At 36.0% G+C, this 27,811-nt stretch overlaps 2 protein-coding genes and 1 long non-coding RNA gene across 32 annotated transcripts in view; 1 reads left to right on the top strand and 2 right to left on the bottom strand.

The window, feature by feature from the left end:
• SYCP2 (synaptonemal complex protein 2) overlaps nt 1-21,938 on the top strand; it is a 59,699-nt gene extending 37,761 nt beyond the window's left edge. For 8 of the 9 annotated variants that reach the window (XM_039497191.1, XM_039497185.1, XM_039497186.1 and 5 more), the window contains 18 exons: nt 775-830; nt 1,478-1,526; nt 1,889-2,063; nt 3,235-3,302; nt 4,911-5,093; nt 7,574-7,775; nt 8,689-8,942; nt 11,450-11,635; nt 12,237-12,327; nt 13,071-13,223; nt 14,501-14,581; nt 15,470-15,597; nt 17,317-17,411; nt 17,494-17,593; nt 18,939-18,997; nt 19,392-19,470; nt 20,818-20,874; nt 21,439-21,938. In XM_039497191.1, coding sequence (XP_039353125.1) covers nt 775-830; nt 1,478-1,526; nt 1,889-2,063; nt 3,235-3,302; nt 4,911-5,093; nt 7,574-7,775; nt 8,689-8,942; nt 11,450-11,635; nt 12,237-12,327; nt 13,071-13,223; nt 14,501-14,581; nt 15,470-15,597; nt 17,317-17,411; nt 17,494-17,593; nt 18,939-18,997; nt 19,392-19,470; nt 20,818-20,874; nt 21,439-21,510 — 2,088 coding nt within the window. In that variant the 3' untranslated portion in view covers nt 21,511-21,938. The remainder of the gene's footprint in view (nt 1-774; nt 831-1,477; nt 1,527-1,888; nt 2,064-3,234; nt 3,303-4,910; nt 5,094-7,573; nt 7,776-8,688; nt 8,943-11,449; nt 11,636-12,236; nt 12,328-13,070; nt 13,224-14,500; nt 14,582-15,469; nt 15,598-17,316; nt 17,412-17,493; nt 17,594-18,938; nt 18,998-19,391; nt 19,471-20,817; nt 20,875-21,438) is intronic. The other variant, XM_039497192.1, reaches the window with a different exon arrangement.
• On the bottom strand, nt 11,154-16,610 carry LOC120379706. Its single transcript, XR_005587543.1, has 4 exons — nt 16,573-16,610; nt 13,512-14,348; nt 12,247-12,369; nt 11,154-11,367 (listed from the first exon to the last, which is right to left on the bottom strand). It is a non-coding gene; the product is annotated as an uncharacterized LOC120379706 (long non-coding RNA).
• Nucleotides 21,939-26,840: 4,902 nt separating the features above from the next.
• Nucleotides 26,841-27,811, bottom strand: part of PHACTR3 (phosphatase and actin regulator 3) — a 150,597-nt gene continuing 149,626 nt past the window's right edge. For all 22 annotated transcript variants that reach the window (XM_039499296.1, XM_039499300.1, XM_039499294.1 and 19 more), the window contains one exon: nt 26,841-27,378. In XM_039499296.1, coding sequence (XP_039355230.1) covers nt 27,363-27,378 — 16 coding nt within the window. In that variant the 3' untranslated portion in view covers nt 26,841-27,362. The remainder of the gene's footprint in view (nt 27,379-27,811) is intronic.

Raw genomic sequence — 27,811 nt, 5'->3', positions numbered from 1 at the left:
TCATGCCCACAGCATCCACATATAGGACTTACAGCGCAGCACTGTGGTGTGCACTGCTGTTCACAGCCTTGTAGTCCGAATTGTAGGGCAATGTAGACAAGTCCTGAGAAAGACTCACCTCAGAATAACTAATAGCACAGTGGTTAGGGCACTCACATAGAAGGTGGTAAGACCTGGGTTCAAGTCTTTGCTCCACATTAGGCAAATGTAGGAAATTGAACCTAGGTTTCCCACATCACGGGTGTATGCTTTTTAAACAATGGGCTGAAAGTTATAAGAGGGAGCACCACGTCCTCTGTGTATATTGTATGGGTTTAGACATGCTCTAAGCCTTTTGAAAGGGAGAAGAGTGGAAATTCATGGAAACTAGCTCTCGGTGCCATGAAATCTGGCAGATCCATCCTCTAGCTTTTCCACTCTGCTACCAACTCTATCATTAGCAGAAACTATGATGTAGTAGCATACTTACTAAGTACAAATTGGAGAATATGGGGCAATTTATAACTCTTAAGAAAAAGTTTAAAATATGCATATAAAAATAGTAACATGACTTATGTGAAATCTGGGAAGTTTGCATTAAAATATTCAAAGAGAAGATGTGAAATATTCTTTGATGTGTAAATTGACCATTGTAAATTATTGCAAACAAGAAATTTTGTATTTGGAGTAAAAAAGGCTTAGTGTTACTCTTTGCATGAATAACGAATGTATTTTATATATACCATGGAAGATACATTTGCAATTATTTCTCATTTATTTGTACTTACATTTTAGGTCCAAGAATTACATGTTACTAACCTGAAAGCTAGTACAAATCTGACAGAAAAAATGTAAGAATGTTACATTGCATTATAATCATCTAAAAAAATATTTTTTCCTTAAAGATGGTAATAATGAATAGTTTTGTTTGCATTCTCCAACATTCCCCTATGCCAATTAAGATAGCAGGTGCAAGTCCTTCTAATAGATATAAACAGGAAAAAAACACTCTTGTTGTCTCACTTTCCCTGTAAAGTGGGCTGGCATAACTTCATCATTTATTTTCCTTTCTTCAGCAAGTAAAGGCAGCTCCAATGGCTTCCTCAGCTGCATTTTGTTTTTGGTTGGGTTTTTTTTTAACTGTTTTCCTTTGGCAAATTTCTCCCTAATCCTTTCATTTTCATCAGATTACTAGTTTAATGTGTGGTATTTACTAACGAAGAGAGCTTCCTCATGGAGCACTCTGGGGAGGCAACCTAATGGTTGCAGTGTGTCTAGTTGTTGTTGTGTGTCCCTCTTTGCCTCAAACTAAGAGGCTGTCAGGTTAGATTTGAAAGTGAACTGTGGTTTCCAAACTTGCCAAAAAGAGATCAAGTGCATGTGCCTCATAATCCCCCTCCCACACACATACATACCAATAGCAGAAAGATGACAATAACCTCAGCAGATGTCTTCAGCTTTGGATGTATTTATTAATGTAAATATCTCTTTGTTTAAGGAATCCTGATGAAATCAAAAGTACCATCCAGAAAAAAGTAGATAATAAAGTAAGTTTCTTAAACTCAGGGAAACTGATATTAAAAAGACCAGATTTTCAGTATGGAAAATAACCATTCTTTTCCCTTAAAATGATACAAAGAATTATAAAAACTGTAAGCCATCTTTCCACTCACATGGTCCTTTTCTTGAATGGAGGTGGAACTGCCCCTTGACATAATTTAAAGCAGCCCGAAGTTATTGAATTTAATACTGTGAAAACTCTTGTAAAGATAGACCTTTAGACTTGATTTTTGTAGCTCAAATGCTTCTTATATCTAGAAATACCACATACTTTTAGGTAAAAATTGTATTATAAATCTAAACAGAAATAAATGACCTTAAACTATTTTTGTTTTGTTTGTTTGTATAGAATAGAACGAATAAAAATAAGAAGCATCTCTTTAGTGACACTGACCCAGAATCCAGAGGTGATGACAGCAAGACAGATATCAGTTGGCTACGAGAGTCTAACAGAAAACCTAAACCCCAGCTAGTAGACTATAGCAGAACTAAAAATCTGAAGAAATCTAAAAGTATAGAAGCAAGTAAGAAACTAATTGTTGAACATTTAGGGACTGCATTTCACTTACCTGTAAATAGTTCTTAAATTATTTAACATATTATGCATGGCAAATATAATTGTGTGCAGTGTGTCTCAGTTCATGGTAACTGCACCTGTGGTCCCGTGAGGGCAACCACTCTAGGTTCCCAGCTCCTCAGCTGCCACCTCTCTTGGGCAGAGACCAGCAGTTTCTCCTTCCTGACCAACAGATCTGTGATATTCCCAGCAGTCCAATCTGCCTGAAAGACCAGCGTCTGTACTATGTTTTCTCTCTGCAGTCTCTGCCCAGTGTATTGCCCATAGTTATAAGTTACCACACAGCTCTTTATAAGCAAGCACATTCATTCTTCAGGTGAAAGCATTACAGAGAAAATGTAATTAAAAACAATAAAAGAAATACAAGCATGCTAAAAAGCTTTCTAGAGGTTACCCAACTCGAACCTTGGGCTCTGGTAGATGCCATTCCTTAAAATCCACAACTGTGTTTTCCTGTGACTATAAGTACATAATTTGTCTCAAATTCAGAACCAGAACAATCATGAATAGTTCTGTTATTCCTTTCTGCAGCTTAGGCTTTTGATCTTGGCCTCAAGTAACGGGATCAGCAGATGGTGGCTCACTCCTCAGTGTGTAGCTTCAAAAGGTTTTTTTGCATTCACCTCCCCTTAAATATCCTCCAGGAAAACCACTTAACATTTTTTGTTCCAGAAGTCCATTCTTGTCTGGCACCTTGTTTAAGATAATCCTTTGAACCTCCAAGTCTCACATCTGTCATCTCTCCCAACTTGAGAGCTTACATGTAGTCCTAGCCCACAATAATACATGAAATACAACAGACTTCAAACATATTTAAACTTAATTAAATACAATCAAATACAAATACCTTCCATAACCTATGGACTTTGAAATGTACTTATCCTCAGTATTTGTGAAGGTGAATATTGTAAAAAAGTTTTTTTTTGTTTTTTTTTAGGACAAAAATTTATTTTTAGCAAAACTGTACTACTGTCCGAATAGTAATCTGAAAGCAGTTTAATGCATTGATAAAGATCTGTGGGTATATACATGATACCTTGTTCTAACAATTAAAATTGTAGATTGTCAACATTTTTTGGATATTAGGCAAGTTTTCTAAATGCTATTGATTTTAACAGCATATACGTTCCGTGACCCTGCATGTCTGATGGATAGATCTGAAGGGAAAAAAACAAAAAACAAAAAGGTAAAGTAAAATTGCAACTTAATTTTAATAGATATTTTAATCTATTTTAATTGACCATATGATTTATTAAAATATTTGTATTAATTCACTCTTAACTTTCAACAAAATCCTTTCAAATTCACAGCCAATTAAAATGGTTCTGACTGCTTTAATAATACAACAGAGCCAGTTACAATTCCTATTCCCTAATAATACTAGCTGAGAGTTGGAATGATTATGGCATTTTGATGCTTGCATTTTGTTTTCTAAGATGTATAATTTTTTGGTAATAACTAGTTACTGATTAATGGCAAGACAAATTGTTGTATTTAATTATTCACTTTTTCAGTGATTGGATTAGTTAAGATAGCTTTTTGCCTCTGAATTATTCACTGCATTATAATACCTCTGAATTGTTTGTAAGATTATTTAGAAAAATGATAAACCTAACTAAGTATAAAAGCTATAAAATGAAAAAGTCATACACCTCTACCTCAATATAATGCTGTCCTCGGGAGCCAAAAAATCTTACTGCATTATAGGTGAAACCGCGTTATATTGATCTTGCTTTGATCCACTGGAGTGCGCAGCCCTGCCCCCCCAGAACCCTGCTTTCCCGCGTTATATCCAAATTCATGTTATATTGGGTCATGTTATATCGAGGTAGAGGTGTACTTGAAGTTACATTTATAAATAGTTTATAAATCATTAATAAATTATTACAAGATGTTATAAATATGTTACAGATATGAGTATAGATGGTTATAACCATATTAGTGGACAACATTATAGATGTTTGCAAGCCATGATTCAAAGCAATCTATTGACCTGCTAGACTTTATAACAATTGATTAATCCAGTTATTAAAACCTCTATTAAGGCTTTATAAACTATTTATAAGTACACACTTAATACAAAGTGTGACAAATAGAAAATAATGTGATAGCTCGTGTGTGCATTAAATAATACAAAATTAAATGGAGAGTTTGTATTTTATGGCAATTTTATGTCAGTCATAAGCTTCAGTCCTTTTGATATAGATCAGGACAGGAGTATCGGGCCTATAGAAACTATATTGTCATAACTAAGAAGGAGGATGGAGAAACATTCACTCTACCCTCATCCTGAAGTCTTCTGTTGTTTTTCTTGGCTCTTCTTTTTACTTATGTATAACACCTAGCAGTAGATCATTATCCTTCAGTTATCACAACTTACATTTTCAGCTGTTCCATTTAGAAGTCCATGGAACTTCTAGGTTGTCCAGTTCAATAAGTATATTCTGATCTTTCTCTATCCAGGAGAATGGAGAAGAGGGAATCTTTTCAATGAGTAATTATTCTTTAGCTTGTTAACCTTTCAGGTTTTGTCTTGGCCAGTGCTAAACTACCATCAAAGATTACTTGCTAAATTCATCCCTCCTGAAGTCAGTGGAGCTACATAAGAGGTATATTATTGCCCCTATGTTCTGTACAATAAACATGTAAAATTCTAAGGCTAATATGTGCTTCCTTTTTTCAAAATACTGTAGCTAGTTCCTGGTACATACAACATGGTGCTGTGCAATTGGTTATTTTCCATAGTTCTTGTCATTAGAATCTTCAGCTTACATCAACATTATTTCTTCCAAAGGTACCCATTAGTAAAAAACAAAATACAAAAGCTGATGAGAGAATAAAACAGACAACCAGACCAAAATGGCCTCGAAGAGCAGCATTAGCAAAAAAAAGTTATAAGGATTACTCAAATTCAGAGTCAGAGAGTGAACAGGAATCTTCACAGTGCTTACATAGGAAAGAAAAATTAAGAGTACAGGTAAACAGTATTATTGATCTTCTGCAGCATCTTCATGAAACTAGGGCCCTAATTTTCAAAAGTGGCCACTGATTTTAGGTGCCTCAGATTTTGAGTGCCAAAGTTGGAGAACCTTGAGCTCATGGGCAGCGGATATAATAGGCACTGCTGCCGACCTGCCGCCCGACACCTGGGCCGCGGTGGCCTCAACCCTTCCCTTCCGGTGCTCAGGCCCTCTGGAAATTACTCCCTATTTCTTTTTTCCCTACTCTAAAGTAGTACATAGATTTATACATATAGAACCTTCTGTACTCCAAAAACATATGTTTTAGTGGGTTTTTTAATTTTATTTTAAAAGCACCTAAGCTGCGTAGGAGCCTAAAAGTTCCTAAGTAGGCTCTTTTAAATGACTTAGACACTTTTTTGAAATTTTAACATTAATCTCATTAAAACAGAAAATATGTTGACCTCATAAAAGAAGTAGGGCTGTCGATTATCGCAGTTAACTCAGGCGATTAACTAAAAAAAAAAGTAGTTGTGATTAATCGCAGCTTTAATTGCACTGTTAAACAATAGAATACCAATTGAAATTTATTAAATATTTTGGATGTTTTTCTACATTTTCATATATATTGTATTCTGTGTTGTAATAGAAATCATGTGTATATTATTTTTTATTACAAATATTTGCTCTGAAAAAATGATAAACAAAAGAAATAGTATTTTTCAATTCCCCTCATACAAGATCTGTAGTGCAATCTTTGTCTGAAAGTGCAAATTACAAATGTAGATTTTTTTTTGTTACACTGTTTTGTTTTTGAGTGCAGTTATGTAAAACTTCAGCTCCTACAAGTCCATCCACTCAGTCCTACTTCTTGTTTAGCCAATCTCTGGGACAAACAAGTTTATTTACATTTACAGGAGATAATGCTGCCCGCGTCTTATTTACAATGTCACCAGAAAGTGAGAACAGGCATTAGCATGGCGCTTTTGTAGCCGGCATTACAAAGTATTTATATGCCAGATATGCTAAACATTAGTATGCTCTTTCATGCTATAGCCACGATTCCAGAGGACATGCTTCCATGCTGATGATGCTCGTTTAAAAAAAATGCATTAATTAAATTTGTGACTGAACTCCTTGAGAGAGAGTTGTATGTCCCCTGCTCTGTTTTACCCGCATTCTGCCATATATTTCATGTTATAGCAGTCTCAGATGGTGACCCAGCACACGTTGTTCATTTTAAGAACACTTTCACTGCAGATTTAACAAAATGCAAAGAAGGTACCAATGTGAGATTTCTAAAGATAGCTACAGCACTCGACCCAAGGTTTAAGAATCTGAAGTGCCTTCTGAAATCTGAGAGGGGGGAGGTGTGGAGCATGCTTTCATAAGTCTTAAAAGAACAACATTCCAATGTGGAAACTACAGAACCACCAAAAAAGAAAATCAATCTTTTGCTGTTGGCATCTGCTGCTTTGGATTGTTATCGAGCAGAACCCGTCATCAGCATTGATGCATGGCCTCTGGAATGGTGGTTGAAGCATGAAGGGACATAGGAATCTTTAGCGCATCTGGCATGTAAATATCTTGTGACACCGGCTACAACAGTGCCATGCGAATGCCTGTTCTCACTTTCAGGTGACACTGTAAACAAGAAGTGGGCAGCATTATCTTCTGCAAATGTAAACAAGCTTGTTTGTCTGAGCGATTGGCTAAACAAGAAGTAGGACTGAGTGGACTTGCAGGCTCTAAAATTTGACATTGTTTTATTTTAGAATGCAGGTTTTTTGTACATTTGTAAGCTCAACTATCATGATAAAGGGATTGCACTACAGTACTTGTATTAGGTGAATTGAAAAATACTATTTCTTTTGGTTTTTTACAGAGCAAATATTTGTAATAAAAATATGTGAGCACTGTACACTTTGTATTCTGGGTTATAATTGAAATCAATATATTTGAAAATGTAGAAAACATTCAAAAATATTTAAATAAATGGTATTCTATTATTGTTTAACAGTGCGATTAATCACGGTTAATTTTTTTAATCTCTTGACAGCCCTAAAAAGAAGAATACATTAATACATTTGTTGAATGCCTAAATCAGTTTGGGATCAATTAAGCAATGGTGTGTTATAATAAAGTACTGACGAAGTGAAAAAGAGATTTCACTCTTTTTTTAATATTTTAATATTATATCAAATAAAATTTATATACTGGATTAAACAGTTTCTGCAACATGACAAATATGCTCAAATCCCAGTGAAGTCTATGGGAGTTGAAGACAACTAGGCACGTTTGAAAATCCCACTAGGTGCCTATCTGCATCTTTAGGCACCTAAATACTTTAAAGGGGGAACTTGCCACCTCTACAGATTAGACCATGTGTCTGACTGGACAAGTAGATATATTGTACTGTATACTTATCTATATATACACATGTTTTAAATCTAGTGTGTTTTAAATGTAATGCTTATGTAGATTTGTGTACCTCTAGCAAGAGCACAAAAATGGCCAAAACAAAGCTGTGAATCAACACAAGGAACTACAGAACAATGTTTCTACAGAGCCAAAAAAGGGAATATCAAGAAATCAACAGCAAATATTTACTAAATCAAAAGAGCCTATAAAACAAAGAAAATTAGAAATGTCACCAGTAGCCTCACCTGAAAGCCCAGCATCTGTTGAGACGATGAGATGTGTGTATTATTTTGTATTTTCATTTTTAAAGTTGTCAACTCCAGTTTTGGATATAAATTAATTAATGTCTCTCTGTAATATCAATTCATTCCAAATAATTGCTTTAAAATATATATACACTATACCCTCTTTGCATCCATTTAATGTACATTATATGTTAAAATGCAGAAAATACATAGGTGTGCTGTCATCATTGTTATAGATATTATGGTTGATATTTCATATGAGAGTGTATCAGTGAAAAGAACAGTTTGTAATGTACTTTCTATTAAAATATACTATAATGATGAGCAATGCTAAGTAAAAGCAATTTATTTCTTGTTGTGTAGACTTTAAGGACAAAGTACTTGCATGAGAGTAACTCAGTTGTGATATGCACATTTATTTCTAAATATCCATCTGTGCCATATGAAAGGTATAGCATTTTATTACAAAACCCAAATATTATATGATCATGGGCAAATACATGTTTTTTTCTTTATATGGTCAACACTGGAAGTTCCAGTATTTATTTTACTTGACTGCTTATTCAGTTTCAAAGACAGTTTTTAATATGAAGGTATGCCTTATTAAAGGATAGGATTTTCATGGGGAAATCCCAGTCCATTCAGTTTGCAATTCTTTTTTTCTAACACTATGGACTGTATTTTCTAAAAAGTAATATAGTTCTTAGGTCAAATCCGGACCTTTGAGCACCCACAACTCCTGTTCAAGGTAACTGGAGTTGCAGGTTCTCAAAGACATTCAAGACAACCCCTTGAAAGCCAGCAACATGACTTTGTGGCCATCCTTCCATGGAACTCTCAATGACATCAATGGGAATTCTGTACACAGAGAAGACTTGTGATATGAGGTATAAAAGAAAAAGGTGTTAAGGCCTAATATCATCAATTAAGTGTTTATACTTACTAGGTGCTGAAAAAGTACCTGAGGAAGCATTTACTCAAGAACATGTTTCCTTGAAAAGATCAACATCATCATATCTTCAGGACTCAACACCAGAAAAGAGGGAATCCTTAAGCATTGTGAAAGGAATTTCAGATAACAAGCTTTATACAACAGAAAAGAATAATCAAAGTATACATCTAAAACAATCTCCTGAAAATGTCAAAAAGTTGGTATTTGGAAATGAAAGTTTATCACCAGTTTTAAGTCCAATTTCTTTGGTAAGAATTTAAAGTTACTCTTTACAATTATTTCAATGTCTGCATTATCTTAAGTAAAGTATACAGTATTTATTAATTAATCAGAACAGCTTCATTTGGGTGTTTTCAGGGGAACTGATTTAGTCTATTTATAGTGAATGAGAATTACTTCTGTTTAATAGGAATAGAATTAGTATGCCATTCTAACAAGAAAGCAGGGCTGTAGAAGGTGGTTACATTGTATTCAAACAGGTACTTTTGTAAGTGCAAAATTCCATGCTCTTTTTCAAAACAGAAGTATCCAAAAAGAGATTTAAAAGATGGAACATTAAAGCACAAATATGATAAATATAATTTATATTTTTTTATATTTATGCAGTTCAAGTATTTAATTTTAAGATTTGTTGTATTGTCTCTTTTTTACTTGATGTCATGATTAGGACAGATGCATAATCAAGTAGTGAAATGGGCTGTTCTAATCAGGAATACTAGTATAATAATCATGGGAGGAAATTTACAATAATACAAATAGTATTGCTAAGAGATCCCAACCAAGATTGGGGCCGGCCCCCTTATTTTCACTGCTTTATGTATACATAGTAAGAAGTAGTCCCTGCTTCAAAGAACTTGCCATCTAAATAGACAAGACAAAGGATGGGAGAAAATAAATTATTCCCATTTTACAGATGAGGAACTGAGGCAGCAAAAAATTAAGTGAGTTGCTCAAGGTCATACAGGAAGTCTGTAGCAGAGTTGGGACCTGCACTCAGAACTCCTGAGACCCAGGCCAGTGTCTTACCCACCAGACCATCCTTTCTTCTCCCTCACATCTTTGTTTACTCATTGGTCAGTAGAAACAAACACTGATTTCCCCAAGAGAAATAAAACTGAATATCTTCCAGACAATGTATTTATATACATTTTTATTAATCAGAGTTATCATTCAGTTGCACATGTCCATTTCAGTAAAGAGGTGCCAATGAAAATATCCTCCTGTATGTATACTTTTCTTTATCTCCAGCTGGGGACATGAATTTGAGGTTTTCCCTAACCCACAGACACATTCCAGATTGCTCAGTCTAGATTCTCACCAGTATGTGTTACACTCATGTGGGAGCATGACAACTCTACGTTTTCACTCATGGAGCTTTTGGAAGTCCTGTTTACTTGGCAGTAGGTTGGGCCCACGTAATCCATGAATACATTAAATTCCATGTGGATGTTAGATCAGTGGAGTTCAGAATTATCTTAAAATGCCTTCAAACTGCCTCCCACTCCTTGGCTGTCCTCCCATCCTCATGGCAGCAAAGCTCAGAGTTCCATGTTCCCATGGGTACCCCACACAAACCACTTTCTCCAAGTCCTGCTTTAGGGATTTCAGATCATGAAGGGGGAACACATTTAAATTAATAGACTATGGCATTAACTCAATCAGAGGATTCCTGCATGGTTGAAGGAGTGAACTCTGTGGAAAGTGTGCTCCCTTGTGAAATATTTCAGTTCCTGGAGTACACTCTCAGAGGGGTGTTAAGGTGGGGAGATGGGAATATCACAGAGTAGGCACTTTCTTCTTCTATGTCCCCATTTCAAGTCTGAGTCTCTGACTTCTTGGATCTCTGTCCTCTTCATTCGTAGACACTTAGGTTATGATCTGTCCCTTAATTATTAGAAAAGTAAAGACAACTAGCTCACCTTTATATCACACTTTCATAGGATTATGTACATGTTTACAGTCATTTTTATTTTAATTATGCATCCTGGTATTTGCTGAGACTTTTTTTTAAAACTTCTGTTTAGATTTCCTATAAACTGATAAAATCATCTTCTCCATTTGGCTGATGTAAATGTAGAGCAACAACTATAATTTTACATTTAGATGGTTAAGCCAGATAATTGCATCTGGAGTAGCAGAGTGTATTGCTGTGATGCCTGTTCTGGGTGACCAGTCACACACTGGAGAGTCTTTAATTTTCCATTTTTGCAACACGTATCCACATCTGCCATGGTTTGTGTGGATATGGTTTAGGGTTGTCCATGAGCTTCATGGGAGATCGAAGCCAGGGATCTTCTGCATTGGGTCTTTCATGTGGTGTTTGTGACTTCTTGTGAACTCCATTCAGCTTTCCATGCGTCATCAGGGTTGAAGTTGCATTATTGAAGGTTAAATGTGTGGGTCCAAAAGGGCTTACATGACTTCAAGCAGTGATGAGGGACGTTGTTAAGGTCCTGGTGGAAGGAAGATGTTCATTTTCCATGATCCTCTGAAATTCCCAAAGAGTTGTGGCATCACAGAAAATGTGTGGGGGAGCAATGTGCAACAGCACTGGCAGCCAAGGTGTTGGGGTCAACTTGAGGGTTCCAGTGATGCACCACAGTGCCAGGTTTAGCTGGACATCAACAAGTCAAGTATGGCTACTTCTGGTCCATACCGATGCACAGTACTCAGCTACGGAGTACACAAGGGCTATAAAATTAGTACATTTGAATATCCATTTTCAACAATTGTTTTATTGTTTTCTTTTGTGTAGCCTAATCTGACTCCAGTAACTATGGACAAAGCTGTCATGAGTGGAAAAGACATAGAGGTTACTGACCCTGAGGTGGAAATATGTGATATTAGTGAGGCAGTGAATGTTACAAATTACCTTTCAGACAAACTCTCCATTAACGCAGAACTGAAAGATCTTACTAAAAATATGCAAAATAAAGGAGAGGTATGATAGAGACCCATTTGAAAAGCTGCAGTTTTGTATGTTTATTTTACAATTGGTGGCATTAGGGAAACATGTATGTATATTGCTTTAAATTTTTAACATTCTTTTCAAACATTTTCTTGTAATCTTGCCTGCATATTTCAGTTTAGTATAAAAACAGTGTTGTCTGGGATGTCATTGAGACTTTGCCTGTGTTATAACTGTAAGGAAATAATCTCTCATCCCAGCAATAGCACTGATAATTTGTATTTTAACAAAAAACACAAAACATATCTTTGCTTTTGCCTTGAATTTTTTTTAAATGGAAAAAAAATTCAAGAAGAAAATGACTTGTCATTTCAATTAGCTAGTTTCTTGTACTTTTAGCTGTAGGTTATTAATATAAGTCCTGGAGAATTAATAATTATTAAAATCTTTGCCACCGAACCAAAGTACAAAACTGGCATGTGCAGACTGATTTCTTCGTCGTAACTGTACCTTAGTATTTTGATATTTATATTTCTAGTTTTTAATAAACACGTAAATGTTCATTTATGATGAAGACTATCTAAATGGGTTCACTGTTCTGGAGGTTGTTAATATATCTTTTTTTTTTTTAAAGGAATCTGTACCTCCATCTCAATTATGCACTTCCAGTGGAAGCAGAGAACAGTCATGGTGTGAAGATCCCTGTGGCACCATACATGAATCCGGTATGTGAGTGTCTCTTATGAAAAAGCACTTTCTTTGGATATCTGTAAATAGTTAATGAAAAACTTGTCTTAGATACAAAAATATGGCCCAATTCTTCAAGCCCTACATGTGGAAACGGAACTCCTATAAACTTTATTTAGTATTTTTTACCAGTGTATTTCTCTTTTCATATATACTCAGTTTATTCTGTTCCTAAAGTTAGTGTTAATCGTTGTTGTTATTGATAGGAAGTTACTGTTAGATGTGAATGTTTTTCACTTAAGCTTTAGAAGCATCAATTGGGAGTCATATATATATGGAGGCTATTATATCCCTTGGAACCCCATTGCCACACTTAATTTAGGAGCCAAATTTAGTGCTTTTTGTGAGAATAGTCCCTTCATCTTGATTTAATTAAGTACTCAACCTTTCTCCAGAGGGTTTTTCTGCCCATCAGTCTGTCAGGAGTAAGGAATCTGCAGAAGCAATTCCCAGTGGAGAAAGGAAGCATACTTATTTTAACAGATGTTCTCCAAGTATATTATGTCAGCAGACCCACACTAACCGTATCATCCATCCTTTTCTGCTTCATTGGAGTCTTTGCATGGTATATGGCCTAAAGACACTGAAGGTGATTGTGGCAACAGCCCCTTATATTGAAATGCACCAAACATACAGGGCTGTGCACAAGTCCTCTTGCAAATGCAACATTCATTGATTTCTCTATAGCTCTGAAATTAAATATGTTTGTCATACTTTAAAGGGCCTACAGTACAAGTGAATCTCAAACGAATGTACCACAGTGATGCAGAAAGTGATTCTGATGAAGTGGAAATGAGGAAGGAAGAAGAACAGAGGAAAACAAAGCTTCTCCCTAGAAAATTATTTAAAGCAGATGATGATACTGTGTATAAAGGTTAGCTGGAGCTATAGTCATACAATAAATGTAAACCAGAAAACTGCTTAAAGTTTTAACCATGAACAATAATATTGCAATTCTAATTAAAACCCTTAGGATAGGGTGACCAGATGTCCCAATTTTATATGGACAGTCGTGATATTTGGGGCTTTTTCTTAAATAGGTGCCTATTACCACCCCCACCCCCCCAGTCCTGATTTTTCACACTTGCTATCTGGTCGCCCTACTTTGGGACATCTTAATAAGCTCCATTTTTATTGCAGACATTTAAGAAAAGAGCATTACCTGTTCTTCTCTGAGACATTGATACAGAATGCTGTGGAAAAATTTCTTTCCTTAACTAATAAAATAAATGTTCAAGAAACACAGCAGTCGACTTCTTATCATTCCGATGAATAAACAAACAAGTTTGATCACTTATGGTCAATAAAGAGCTAATTGCATGTTTCAGAAGAGATGCATCCCAGTATTCTCTCCAAATTGGAATCTGAATGTTTATATTTTGCCCATCTAAATTTGTAATAGTTTACCAGTTGATAAGGTGTTGTCTGAGATCGCTTCTTCCTCTTCCTGAAACAAAAACACAATCTCCATAGACTGTGTTATGTCTCTACCTATTAGGAAGTAAAGAGGCAAATAATTCGGAGTCACTGCAGGCATATCAGATAAACGAGTGCCCCCTACTCTGTGTACTTCCCTCAACCAGTTCCTTGGCATGAGACTTGCTGGGAATAGGGAAAAGAGCACTAATTGGAAGGAAAAACAAGTAGTAGAAGATAAAAGGCTCCATCATGCTCAGTAGTACAACAGTGAAACTGGTGGCCTGGGAGAGCAGGGCTGACCATGAGCTTCACCTAGGACTCCTAGAAGAGGAAGAGTTAACATTGAGAATACCTAGGGGTCAAGCCCATGGACATAAGATACTCTGGTAGAAGACCACATTCCTAAGGGTCTCACTCCCATCCCAAAGGCCAGTAGAGAGAGACAACTGAAGGTCCTGAATTCTGGGAACTAGAGCTGGATGACACTCTAGCTCCTTTGTCCCTCTTCTTCTGCTTGTTCTCCTTTCTTGCTTTATCTTGTCTCTTCTTCTTTCTTCCTCCTTACCATCTTTCATCAGACCTGAAGAAGAAGACGCAAAATTAGGGGAATTAGCTGAAGCATGGATTCAATGCTTGCAATAAGAGTGGAGGCAAAGAAGACTTAGACTTGGGGAGGGCACTTTTAAACCCCCACTGGCTGATAGAATTTGTTGTGTCCTTGCTTTCTGCTAGATAAATCCATAATGCAGTGTGCAAGGACTCATTCCTTTTCCAGAAAAGGGAAGAAGTGGGCTGCAACAAACGAAATAACTGGTAAGAAATCTGTCATCACTTTCTTTACTAAATTGCTATATGTTAAATTGTTGTGTGCGATATAATAGTAGCTGCATTTCGTTCAAGAAGTCGTTGCAGTCTCTTTGATGGAAATAACGTCTGTTTTAAGTTTGTATTGGTGTATGTTTACATTTTTAAAGCATTTTGAAATCCTTTAGTAGTAAGGGTGGTATGCAAATTCAAGGTATGGTTGGGTCATATACTGAAGTCTTTATGCAGGCTATCTCCTTCGGACATAACATTTTACCTTCTGAGAGATCTACCCATTTGGGTCCTCATTTTAAAAACAATGACATGCCACATTTATGTGTGCAATGTTTTTGGGTAGATTTTCAAAAGGTCTAATATTGGCCTGCTTTTTTCATGCTCAACTTTTTAAGGTTTTGATATAATGTCATTTATGTATTTAGAGTGGTGTTGCCCCTGTAAACTGAAGAGGTGAGGGAGACAGTGTGTGTATTTGATAAATCTCGAGATGTTTTAGTGACTGGGTGGATAATAAGCTTTTCACCAAATTTCTAAATAGTATATTTAATAATTATAGATTTCAAATCTCTGGTAAATAATGTCTCATGCAAAACGTAACATGTTTAAAAAAAATTAGAAAGAAACAGATAATAATAAATAAAAAACAGATCAAACATATACAAATGAAATCTGTTAAAGACAAAGTGGTTAGTAAAATATATAGAAGGTCAGGAGTTTAGTTTCTGAAATTAAACTGGATGCAATTGAAGTAGATATGAGCCCTAGTCTTGGGATTTATAAACCCAGCCATCAGAACTGCAATAACTTATATTGTACAGATGATACATTAATATGTTCCTACTTCGCTAACTTTACATATGATCTTTTAAAATTTTTCAGTGTCCGAGAGCATATCTACTGTGTCTGTAAATGAGCTGTCTGTTTTGGATGGAGAGGTCTGGGACCCTGGTTGTTCAAGTATAGGGATAGGTCAGAAGCTCCATAAGGAATTTACTAGGAAAATTCAGGTAAGGCATATATGTGTATAGAAAAATATACAGTTTCTTTCATTCATTCATTCATTCATTCTCATACATGATACTCTTAACTAGAAACATCATTAACAGAGCTACCTTATATATTATTGCATACAAGAATAAATATGAAAAGAATGTTAAGGTCGTTATGTCAAAGACTGAGAAGTTAGTAAATTCCAGAATAAAGGTTGTCTGCGCAACCTTTATATGGCATCCTTTTTGCATATGCATTATGATACATTCTTTTAATTACATGATCATTCCTCAGGACCTCTTCCTCATTCAGTGCACAGGATGGACTCTGCTCAAGGATTGTGGCAACTCTTCAATATTTCTTTTTATCCTTCAGTGGTGGTCTCATGTTACATTTACTACACACCATTCAAACCCTGCCCAGCATTCAGAATTATTAATTTCTTCTGGATCTGTTTGTTTTTTTTGTTTTTTTGGCACTCATCCCTGTTGCCATCCGTGTGCTTCAGAAACATTCATGCATTTATCTTCAAAATACACCTGGCTGAGGTAATGTTGTTATCCCCAATATGCTGAAGGGAAATTGATGGACAGTTGTCCATATAGACAGCAACCTCATATATTTCAACAACCTTGTTTCACTGCCTGAATTCTGTTCATCCTGTGCATTGAATGAAGCATGGGTCCTGTGGAAAAAATTGTATGTGATCATGTAATAAAGATTGTATCATAATATATATGCATAGGACAGGCAAATTAAGGTTCGTCAGGAAATCTCAATTCTGGCATGACTTGACTTTGATAAAACAATGTTCAGGTTACATAGGTTTTTTTTTCCCAATGTAATTTCCTAGCTTTTTAAAAACACAAAATGAAAAAACAAATTCCATTATGCGGAATTGTGTTTATCCTACATATGGGTCCATCAACAGAGTTGGAACCTTTAAATCCACAGCAAAGACCTCTGTGAGTTATGGAGTAGTTGATACTTACTAGAGGGAAATGAGAGACACTTTGCCAGTGAATTTCACAATGTTTGCTGACAACAGAGGAATGTTCAGACTGAATCCTGACTTCCATTCCGGGTTCTAGAGGGGAGTATGTTCCAGTGATTAGACCCTTTTGTCCCGGTGTCCCCTAGTATGTCTTCCTCCAGTTTGTGTCCCATGTGTCTGTCCCTCTCTGCTCTTGTCCCCTCCCAGCCTGTCCTTGTTCCTCCTTCTCCAATTCCAACCTTCTGCTGCCCTGTAGCGCCTTCTCTGCATTCAAGTCCTGCTACTTCCTCCTTTTCTACTCACTTGGGCAATGCAGGGAGCATTGAGAGAATAGGAGAGAGAGTCTCCCTACTCTCAAATCTGGTCTGCAGCAGCTCCTGACAAACAGAAGAAAAGACCTGCTCAGTCTAGGCTACAGCATGCTCAGTGAGCTCTCGAGGTGGAGCATGCTCAGTGACAATAGAATGCTTGTAGAATTTTGCTGTTAGCCTCTAACTAATCTCCAGTAAGTATATGCAAACAGTGATTTTTCAGAGACTTTTATAATCAACTAAATTTTGGTGCATTTTCAAGGGAAAGCAAAAGGAATGTCCCTGATATGAAGGTTAATGTTGACTTTTGTCCACTGTAACCTATGATATATAAGTAATTACTATGGTTATGTTTTATAATACATTATTTTATCATTCTCTTCTCAGTTAGTCAATTAAACTGAAAGTAATCTTAATGCATATCTTTCTAGAGCCGCTCAAGAAGAATGGACCACTTTACCAAGCAGTCCTTGAAAACAGCTCAGCAGCATTTGACAACAATGAGTTGTCAGTTGCATGAATGCAGGTTTGTAGCAGAATACTTATTCAAAAACTTATTTGAATGACATAAATGCTTTTTTATTTTTAGTTTATTTCTGTTTTGGTAGGATCAAGCAGCTGGACAAATTTCATTTCACCATCGTAGAGGAACTTGAGAATTTTGAAAAAGATTCCCAATCTTTGAAAAACATGGAGAAAGAATTATTGGTTTGTATTTAAATTATTTACTGGAAAAAATCTGTTTTCTAAAAATATTGGATTTTTCCCTTTTTTTTTAATTTGGCATTTATCTGTGGACCATTACTAATGGCTCTCAGAAGATGTGTTTTATAACTTGCTATAAAAAAAAAAAGCTAAATATTTTGTGTAAAGTAAAAAAATTTACCATCTTCCTGGCATTTGGCTTTATTTTTATTTTCAGAGAAATTAACAGTCAAATTACAAATAGTTTATTCAGTCCTTTTTAAGCTTAGCTACTGCTATGCACTTATTTGCTCAGTCCCAATTCCAGATTGACTCTCTAGAGCAGGGGTAGGCAACCTATGGTACACATGCCGAAGGTGGCATGCAAGCTGATTTTTCAGTGGCACTCACACTGCCTGGGTCCTGGCCACCAGTCCGGGGGGCTCTGCATTTTAATTTAATTTTAAATGAAGCTTCTTAAACATTTTTAAAACCTTATTTACTTTACATACAACAATAGTTTAGTTATATATTATAGACATAGAAAGAGACCTTCTAAAAACGTTAAAATGTATTACTGGCACGCAAAACCTTAAATTAGAGTGAATAAATGAAGACTCGGCACACCACTTCTGAAAAGTTGCTGACCCCTGCTCTAGAGAGAACCCCTCCCACCTCCATAAAGAAGCCACCTGTCTCACTGTGTAAGGCTAATCCTTTCCCAGCATAATCAACACTACTAAGTGGTTAGGATGTTTCAGGCAAACAAATCCAGCCTTTGAAATTGAATTACTGTGTATTCTAAATAAACACCTAGCCTCCATAGGCCTTAGTTAACTCAGATGTAAACTTATTTAGTATCAAAATGGCTCACCTTGGACTTGGTGAGTCTGCTGCTAGCTCTAATGTAAAAGTAGCATTAAGAATATTAATATTAAGGTGAAGACAGAGTAGAATAATACAATAGGTTTTTACTCTGGAAAGAGCTTAAAATCAAACTTAAATCACACATTAGAACAAATTTAGTCTCATTTTAACCACATTGAACCCTATTTAGAATGTCTGATCAAAGTGTCTCAGGCCTTCTATTTGCCAGTAGGGGAAACAGCCATTCACAATAGATTTTGGGAAATATGGGCTGAAATTGCTGGTTGAGTTAAAGGTGAGTGCTTTACTGTTTGATCCTGCCTCACTGAGTCTTTAATTTTTTAAAACACCTGAGGATATGGGCTATTGTAGAATGCCTAATCATTCTGTTCTCAATCTCATTATAGGTTATTTGGGAACAGGAGAAACCTATTTTTTTAAAGTCCTACATTCTGTGGATTAATTTCTTACTGGTTCAGTTAATTATTATATTTCTTTTTAGAACTTTTGGAAAAAACATGCACTTACGTTTGGTGCATGCAAGAAAAATGAACAGCAGAGGTTAGTGGGGTTTGTTAATGTTGTTATGAGACCTGGATTCTATTCATGGCTCTTCAGTTTACTCAATATATGACTTTGAGCCAAGTAACTTAATGCTCTACAACCTTCGTTTCCTCATCTGTAAAATGAGGATAATAATCCTTGCTCATTTATATGTAAAACATATTGAAATCTATGGATGAAAGTGCTGTATATGAAAACATTAATAAATAATATTGTTATCCACATAATTTTCTGCCAAAGTCTAGTGCAATATTACACTAATAGGGATAATAATGGTCATCAATGTTTTTATATAGTATGTTAGACTAAAAGTTGAATTGCCCTATTCAAGATCTTTGTGGGATTTTCATATACGGCAAAGATCTTTAATTTGCATTTTTGTTGTTGTTAGGATTCAGATTCTTAAAACTTCATTTGAAAAGCACATCTCCCACAGTGTTACCTATGAGGAAAATATTTTTACTTCTGAGGTATGACATTTGTTCTCTTTAATTTTCTTTTTATTTCTTACATTATAGGCCAAGTCTTTACCTTCAGCATTATACTAATGTCCTCTAGATACTTTTTAATAACTTTTTTCGTTAATTTGACCATAACTTGTGCGACATTAAGGGCCTAATTTTGCCCTTTTAGAAGAGATGAACATTTAACCTGATAATCAAGGCAGAAATTTCATGGCCAGGCAGTATAGTTTATATTATATTCTGCAGCTTTACTTCCTAGTATTTCAGTTATGCAGGAAAGAACCAATTGGAAACAAACAGTTTGGCAACTGTCCTCTCAGTTTTTCCCTCTTCCTCAAGTTTTTTCCTGCCTCACAATTAAGAAAACAGCAAGCACCTCTACCTTAAGGCACCCAAACTTGTAGTTCTTTGGGGAATATAATTAATATCTTGAATTTCACCAGGGAGGGAGGGAGCAGTAAGTAATTGCAGTCTTTTGGAGTACCGGTGTAATATGTTCCTTGTAACCAACACTGCTCAGTGAACAGGACACTGTATTGTGCACTAGGTGTACCTCCTGAGTGGGGCTAATCTTGAAATCTATATAGAGACCATTACAATAATCTAATCTGAAAATCATAACTGACAATATCCATATTGGAGAGAAATGGGTACTCACAAACAGATGAAAAAATCTCACTTGTGGCTACAAAGGTCACACAAGGTCTCCGAAATAATGAAAGATCTGGAAGATCCAGAATTACCTTTAAGTTGTTAACCCCTTTGACAAAGGGCTGCTATGCTTCCTCAGTAAAGGGGGATCTCTAGATGTTTCCCTTTATTCAACATCTTTGCTATATGTAGATAGAATTGGTTGAGACTCAATCATATCTAGGGCCCTGATCTTGAAAACACTTAAGTATGTGCTTATCTTTACTCATGTATGTAATCCCATTGAAGTAAGTGGAACTATGTATGTATTTAAAATTAAGTTGTTTAAGTGCTTTGTTGCATAAATGCCTGCTCCTTGAAGGATCAATCCCTAAACCCCTGTCTCAGCCAATCTGAGGGGAAAAGTTGTCTGAGTGCAATAGAGAAGATGTAAAATTTCATGTTTGCATACTTGTGGCACCCAAGCTGATGCTAATGTGAGAATTTGGAGTAGATGCCATAGTACCTAGGTGCTTCTGCCCTAAAAAGATTAATATTTCCCACCAGTTTCCTGGACAGCCTTATTTTGACCAATGGGAAGACTGAGCATTAGTACAATCTGATTTTACATTTAATTTGAGGAAATAATTGTCTTCATTAAAATGTATTGTCAATTGTGAAAAGAAAACGTGTGTATATGACATATGTTGCCAATTTTTATAGATGGATCTAATGAAAGAAGATATGAAAGGGCTTCAAGAGAAGCTTCTTAAAGAAATGGTAAATAATGTTATTTTGTCTCAATTTGGTTTTGTATGCTTTCCTAAAAGAACATCATTATCTGCACATTCACTTTTTAAAAAGTTCTTTTCAAGATGCAATATCTAGTACACTGTCATTTGAAGCAAAAATGGAAATACTAATAAATACACTTCTGTCCCGATATAACGCAACCTGATATAACACAAATTTGGATATAACACGGTAAAGCAGCACTCCAGGGCGGCGGGGCTGCGCGCTCCAGCAGATCAAAGCAAGTTCGATATAACACAGTTTCACCTATAACGTGGTAAGATTTTTTGGCTCCCGAGGACAGTGTTATATCGGGGTAAAGGTGTAGTATCATTAAAACAATGCTTAACTTTTAAAACATTAAAAGTAATATAGGTATATACTCTTTTAGTTTTATGCTTATGTAGTGCCTCATTTGTGTTTTAATACAGTTAATATTAGCACAAGAAGGAAATAGATCATTTTCATGTTGCAATATCTGTCTGAATTCTGTGATACTTTTAAAAAGTTTGTTTTAAAGTGTATAATAAATGTGATACTGTTCTACCATAGCATGAAGAGGAGCTGTTTAATGTTCGCAGAGGATTGCAGACACTGTTTCTGTCAGAAGGGAGAAAATTCTAATATCGTAAATTCATATATTTTGAAAATGTTTGTTTATATTAAGATTACTTTTCACTAATGGGAAGTTTTGACAATTGCATATTTACAGAAAGCTTTTTAAAGAAGTGCTATTTTAAAAGGATCTTCACATAATAAATTAGGAATATTTATTAACAAGGGGTCATTTTAAAAGGTTTATTTAATTGACATAGAAAAAAGGAGTAATTTGCAATTAAAACTGAAGCAAGCGTCATGTTTTGGATTTGCATGTGTACATAGGACTTCTATAGCAATTAATAGGAGCTGTGTTGTACATACCCAGACACAGAATTTGAGCATACTTTCTTTAGCACATGAAAAGGAGATCAAATGGCATTTTTGAAAGTTGTATCTATTTACTTATGCTATTAGCTTTCAGCTGGAATTTGTCATTGACTAAAAATGTTTTGTAAAAGTACATATATATGTTTTAACCATATTGAAAATGTGTATTAAACATTTCAGAAAAAATATACTTTGTGTCTTTTTTTCACATTTACAAATTTGTGGCATTACCACAAGGCCTAAGCAAACTGGTGTATATTTTAGGCCATTTTGAACTCAGAGTCTCTGTAAATCTGTGGTTGGTAAAGCTCTCTAAAACAGATAGTCCAGGATGGCCTGTCATTTGTATAAAAATACATCACATTAACCAGACTATGCATCTTCCTTTTTTTCCCCCTAAACCAAACCTTACTAAAGATGATACAGTATTGCACACACTCAGTGTTAAGAGGACATTAGCTTTTTACCTGGACAGGACTAAGCCATTTAGAAAATCTCCCATGTTGTTTGTGTCTATTGCTGACAGGTACAAGGAATCCCCAATTTCCAATCAAAAACTCTCTGGATGGATATCTGGTATCTTTTCCTATCATTCTAATGATCTCCAACCTCCTCCTAAAGTACTAGATCTCTTTCTGCTTCAGCTGCCTTGCTTAAGAATGTCCTCATAACTGAGCTCTGTAGAGCTGCAACTTGTACCTCCATATGCACTTTTTCTAAACAGTTTGCAGTAATTCAGACTCAGCTTTAGATGCTGTGTTTGCCTCTACTATACTATCTTCACTTTTGGCCTCTATTCCGAAGTCTGTTCCCATTCCACTAGAGGGTATTGCTCAGTAGTCACCTGAAGTGGAGTAGCCAGGGGGACACTACTCAGAGAAGAAGGAGAGGTTACTCACCCTGTGCAGTAAGTGAAGTTCTTCGAGATGTGTGTCCCTAGCAATGCTTCACTACCAGCCCTCCTTCCCCTCTGCTTTGGAGTTTCTGCTATGGAACTTCACGGTAGAGAAGCAACTGAGGGTGGTTTGCCCATGCAGCTCTATATAGTCTTGGTGTGGTGCATGGGGTTGTGTAGGGTTCATGTGTGTACTGAACAAGCAGTACTACTTAAAATCTCTTCTCAAAAGCGCATGTGCACTGCAGTGGAGCACCCATAAGACAACACCTTTTGAAGAACTACTGTTAGTGCTCACGGTGAGTAACCTTTTCTTCTGCTAGCATAAATCCATTAACTAAGTTTTAGTTACCCCAGCAAACAATTTGGTCTGTTTATTCCAATTCACAATTATTGAGATCATCCTAATCAGATAATTCCCTAATAACTATTACCTTTCCTGTAATCTGCACCTCTCTATTATTGTTCCACTCTGATTTTGTTGAACTTTCACTGCATGTACTGTGTTTATTGATTTACGGTGCTTGGTTACACTTATGTGAAGCTGTTTTCTGTTCCAAAATTGGTACTGATTCCATTCTTTATATTTGTTAACTCACTCAGTTTCAGTTAATTTTGCATTGGTGGTCACATCAATAAATACCAACTTCATTAAGGTGCTGTGCCTTCCACTAGCTGCTACTAATTTTGTATTATTTATTTGGTGTTATGTTTCCTTCTTTATTTAGAGGAGATATATGAATAAATTGATTATAGGTCTGATCCTTTAAGGCAGTGGTTCTCAAACTTGGGCCGCCGCTTGTTCAGGGAAAGCCCTTGGTGGGCTGGGCTGGTTTGTTTTCCTGCCACCCCCGAAGGTTTGGCCGATTGCGGCTCCCACTGGCTGCAGTTTGACGCTCCAGGCCAATGGGGGCTGCAGGAAGCAGCGCGGGCCAAGGTACATGCTGGCTGCCCTTCCTGCAGCCCCCATTGGCCTGGAGCGTCAAACTGCAGCCAGTGGGAGCCGCGATCGGCCGAACCCGCGGACACGGCAGGTAAACAAACCTGCCCGACCCGCCAGGGGCTTTCCCTGAACAAGCGGTGGCCCAAGTTTGAGAACCACTGCTTTAAGGTGCTGAGCTGTTAACTCTCATGAACTTCTGTGGGAGACAACAGCTCAACACTTCACAAGATATGGCTATTCACTTATAATATTTAACCTTTGAGCTTTGAATATACTTGGTGGTGGTGTTACACTCTGCTAACAATGGATATGTTCTTTCTATAGTGACAGTCTCTATATCACATGGGCCACCAAACAATGATCAGATGATAACTGTTCGTCATGGAAGACCCAGGCCTCGATTTTCACCAGTGACCTAGAAGTGAAAAATTCTGTTGTCCCCTTGTCCCTAATCATTCTGCCTCTTCCACCACATGCAAAGGTTTAATGCTTTTAGGAAGCTTGTTTTGTCTGAAATATCCTTGTGGGGGACCAAAGTAGTTCTTAAAAGGTGACCAATCAAGTATTTATTAAAAAAATGGGCTTGTGCTGGTATTTGCGTCTTTAGTATGTATATAAAAAGCCCAAAAAGTTGAGGGAGGGAATTGCTTTTGTTTGACATAAATATATCAGGAATGACAAGTATGGTCCTCCCTTTTAGCTAGAGGAATTCGGGGATGCCTCAGGGAAGTCTACTGTGAGCTAAAGAATTAAGTCAAGGGGTGAGCATATCAAGTATTTCACAAAGGATTATTTTATCCAAAATATTAGTTATTAAACTTAACTAGGAATTAATAAAAAAAAGAGCTTTAAACAGTCCAATTAAAAATTCCTTTCCCTTTTAGACATTCAGCTTTCACTTCCTTAGCTCTTGTGATGTCATCCTTCCAGTAGTTCTTTAAGTATAATAAAGCAGAAGAAAATGCAGAAGCCAATTTTTAAAACAATTCTTTGCAGGTTATCTGATTGATCTTGAAACTTAGTTCATGATTGTCAGTGTAGCTTAACAAATGTTGATTAATATCTCCGTTGGTTATAGAAGTTTATGATTAAGTCATAAATCAACTGGTAAATTCTCTCAGACCTAATATGTGATTGCTTGTCATTTCCACTAGGTGGACCTCCTGATATGAATCAAAGATTTCTTACCAGCACGCTTGAATTATTCAAGAATGCGTTAAACTAATATTTTCTTTGAAAAAATTGCAAAGTTTTGAAGATTGTATAAAATACAAATGCTTTTTTTACTTTGCATCTGTATGTTGTAAAAATAATACACATGTAGTTGCATTTTTTTTAAAAGCTGCCCTGATGTATCATTAATATTCCTTTGTGCTTATATTATTTTTCAGAACCATTTTCTTATCAAAGTAGTATTTATTAATGAGGGCTTAGTGGGAAGGTGAATCACTGGTAAACTAAAATGTTTTGCTCAACTCCAAACTTGGTACCTAGATTGCAAGCGCTTAGGGGCAGGGATTGTCTTTTTGCGCTGTTTGTACAGAAGATGAAGTCATGGTCTTTGACTAGTGCTATGAGGCACTATGATAATGCAAATAATAATAATAAGTGTACAACCCATGATCTTGTTTTTACTGCAAGGCTCATCTGTTTTCCCTCTCAAATTAGAAAAAGTATTTCTTACTGAGAGGTGTTTCTTTAGTTGATGTTTTCACTCTTTCCTTGTATTACTCCTGAATTTTCATTCATTATATTATGACTGTCAAATATCAGAACCTGTGGTTGGATTATTCTAATAAAAATGTTAAAATACCAGTTAGCATGATGATATAGATTTCCACGATGAGGCTACCAAGTCCTAAAATCGGGTAATTAAAGAGACAAATCATTGGATTAAATCATAATGGTTACTCAGGCACTTAGACTTAGGTCTATGTGACCAATATTTATAAGGTTATACAAAATTAAATCTAGCTAGACAGTAATCTGAACTGTTCAGCAGGTTCTTAATCATGCCTTGGACACATGCCCTGCAAAGATCCACAAATGGCTTCTAGCAATGGCTGCAACTAAGTATATTATCAGTATGTTCTGTACATTCATAACTCCTATTATTGTGGAGGGAGTACAATAGATCATTGTAGTTAAATGAGACATTTCACTCCAGTGCTGATAACTGGAGAACCAAAAGCAATTAGTCCATCCATTAGATATATTAATTCTGCACACCATCCTGCAGTCATTTACCAGGAGTCTATATCCGTAATTCCCTTTACCTTTTATCTGCTTGCTTATTTGCTTTCATGTCTTCATTGGGGTCTTTTCTGCTGGCTTGAGGTTTACATGTCCTACCCAAAAATTTTTACTTTTAAAACTTTTACAAAGGCTAGAACTTTAAACATCTATGGACAAAATTTTGCTTTGTATGTGTATGTGCCACTTCTATTACAGTCACTAAAGAAACAGAAAAACAAACACGGCTACCCCTCTGATATAAAGAAACAGAATATCTTATGCAACTATCACTCACATATTCATCAATATTACCTACTGTTAACATTATCGCTTACATATTTATGATTTTTAGCCAAATCCTGTATTCCTTACTTAGGCAAATATTCTCATTGTTTCTGGATTTTGTTAAGTGTTGTGGCCTATCTTGCTTATAGTTTTTCATAATCATTTCTGTTACGTTTGTTTTTAGTAATTATTTATTAGTAGAAGGATCTTTTTTCCTCATCAGGAAGTTATCAAATCTCACATACATTTTACTAGAAAAAGAATACAACTATCAATAGTTTGATAGACAATAAAGTGTATTTAACAGTTTACCTATGTCATGTTTAAATTTGCCAAAGCTTAGTAATTTTTTACTGTAGTGATGGACCACATTTCTTACAAAGTCCTCAGCTGTTGTAGCTCAGCTTACTGTAACTCCAGTTGTAAACATCTGGTCCAATATCATTCCTCCACAAGATGGGAAGCCCATTGTCTAAATTCCACTGATCATGGTCTCCCAGACTGTGTGCTGACTTTTGTGGTGCAGGAAATCTGGCTCATAGTTACAAATCCCCTCCCCTTCAATCCCCCCCCGGAAAAAAAGTAATTTAAAAGAAGTGCGCTCATTTCCTGCAATAAGTAGTCATTTAATTAAAGAACAAAATTAACAGGAATCAAAAATGTTGCAGCTGTGTTTTCATTAGACATTATATAAAAAAGAGAGAAATTATAATACATTAAATCATTTTGTATAACATGAACGTAAGTTTTTTACAAACTAATTGTGATTAGTTCAAAATGTCTTGTCAACATAATACTGAATGACAGTGCGTCATGTCCATTATGTCAGAGGCCCTGGAATGGTAAAGCCTGTACATGCACAACATCTCCTTTTCCAAGATATGCTTCAAAACAGTTTAAAACAAGTGTTAAAGGAGAGCAGTAAGTTCCTTCCAGTAGCTTTACTTCATTCGTTTTCAACTGATCCTCCCACCCCACAGGCCATCACTCTTCAGGCATCAAAGAGCGAAGTACGTCCTCTGGTAGCTCCTGTGTGTACATGCTGCAGAGATTTCACCTGCACGGTCCTTCTCTCACACAAACGTCAGGTTATCGTGTACTGAACTTCAGGGAAAGACCTTTATACGTTCCCTGATGTGTGTTCAGCAGCAGTATCAAAAGTAAAGACAAATTCTTCTCAGAAGAAAATCTCTATGGCCTGTGAAATCTAGAAGGTTATAAAAAAGAGATTTAAAAATCACTTTATAACAGCATTTTTAAAAATATATTATTGCAATAAGAAATAGTACTATTTAAAAATGTCCATTTTGTTTAATACCATTGAATCACATTTCTAGAGCATCTTTTTTCATGAAAGATCCCCAACATGTTCTACATATAAGGCAATATGACTAATAATATGCTAAGGTTCATAGCATTTTATCCTTTTGGTTTTGGTCCTGTGCTACTGAGTGCCTCTGGCGAAAGTCCTCTCTGCATGTGGGCTTTCTCAACTACAAATTCTCTCTTCCTTGAGTTCTGTTATGTTCTTTTCGTTCTTCATTGACTCCCACTTCCAAATCTCCCCATCATGTATTTACAATAAGGAGGATGGAAGTGAGGCTGGGAATTGGTGTGGGGGAAAGACTAGGGGGCTGAGT

Source organism: Mauremys reevesii, linkage group 13 (assembly GCF_016161935.1).
Source record: "Mauremys reevesii isolate NIE-2019 linkage group 13, ASM1616193v1, whole genome shotgun sequence".
Taxonomy (NCBI): domain Eukaryota; kingdom Metazoa; phylum Chordata; order Testudines; family Geoemydidae; genus Mauremys; species Mauremys reevesii.
This window is presented reverse-complemented; position numbering and strand designations above follow the sequence as displayed.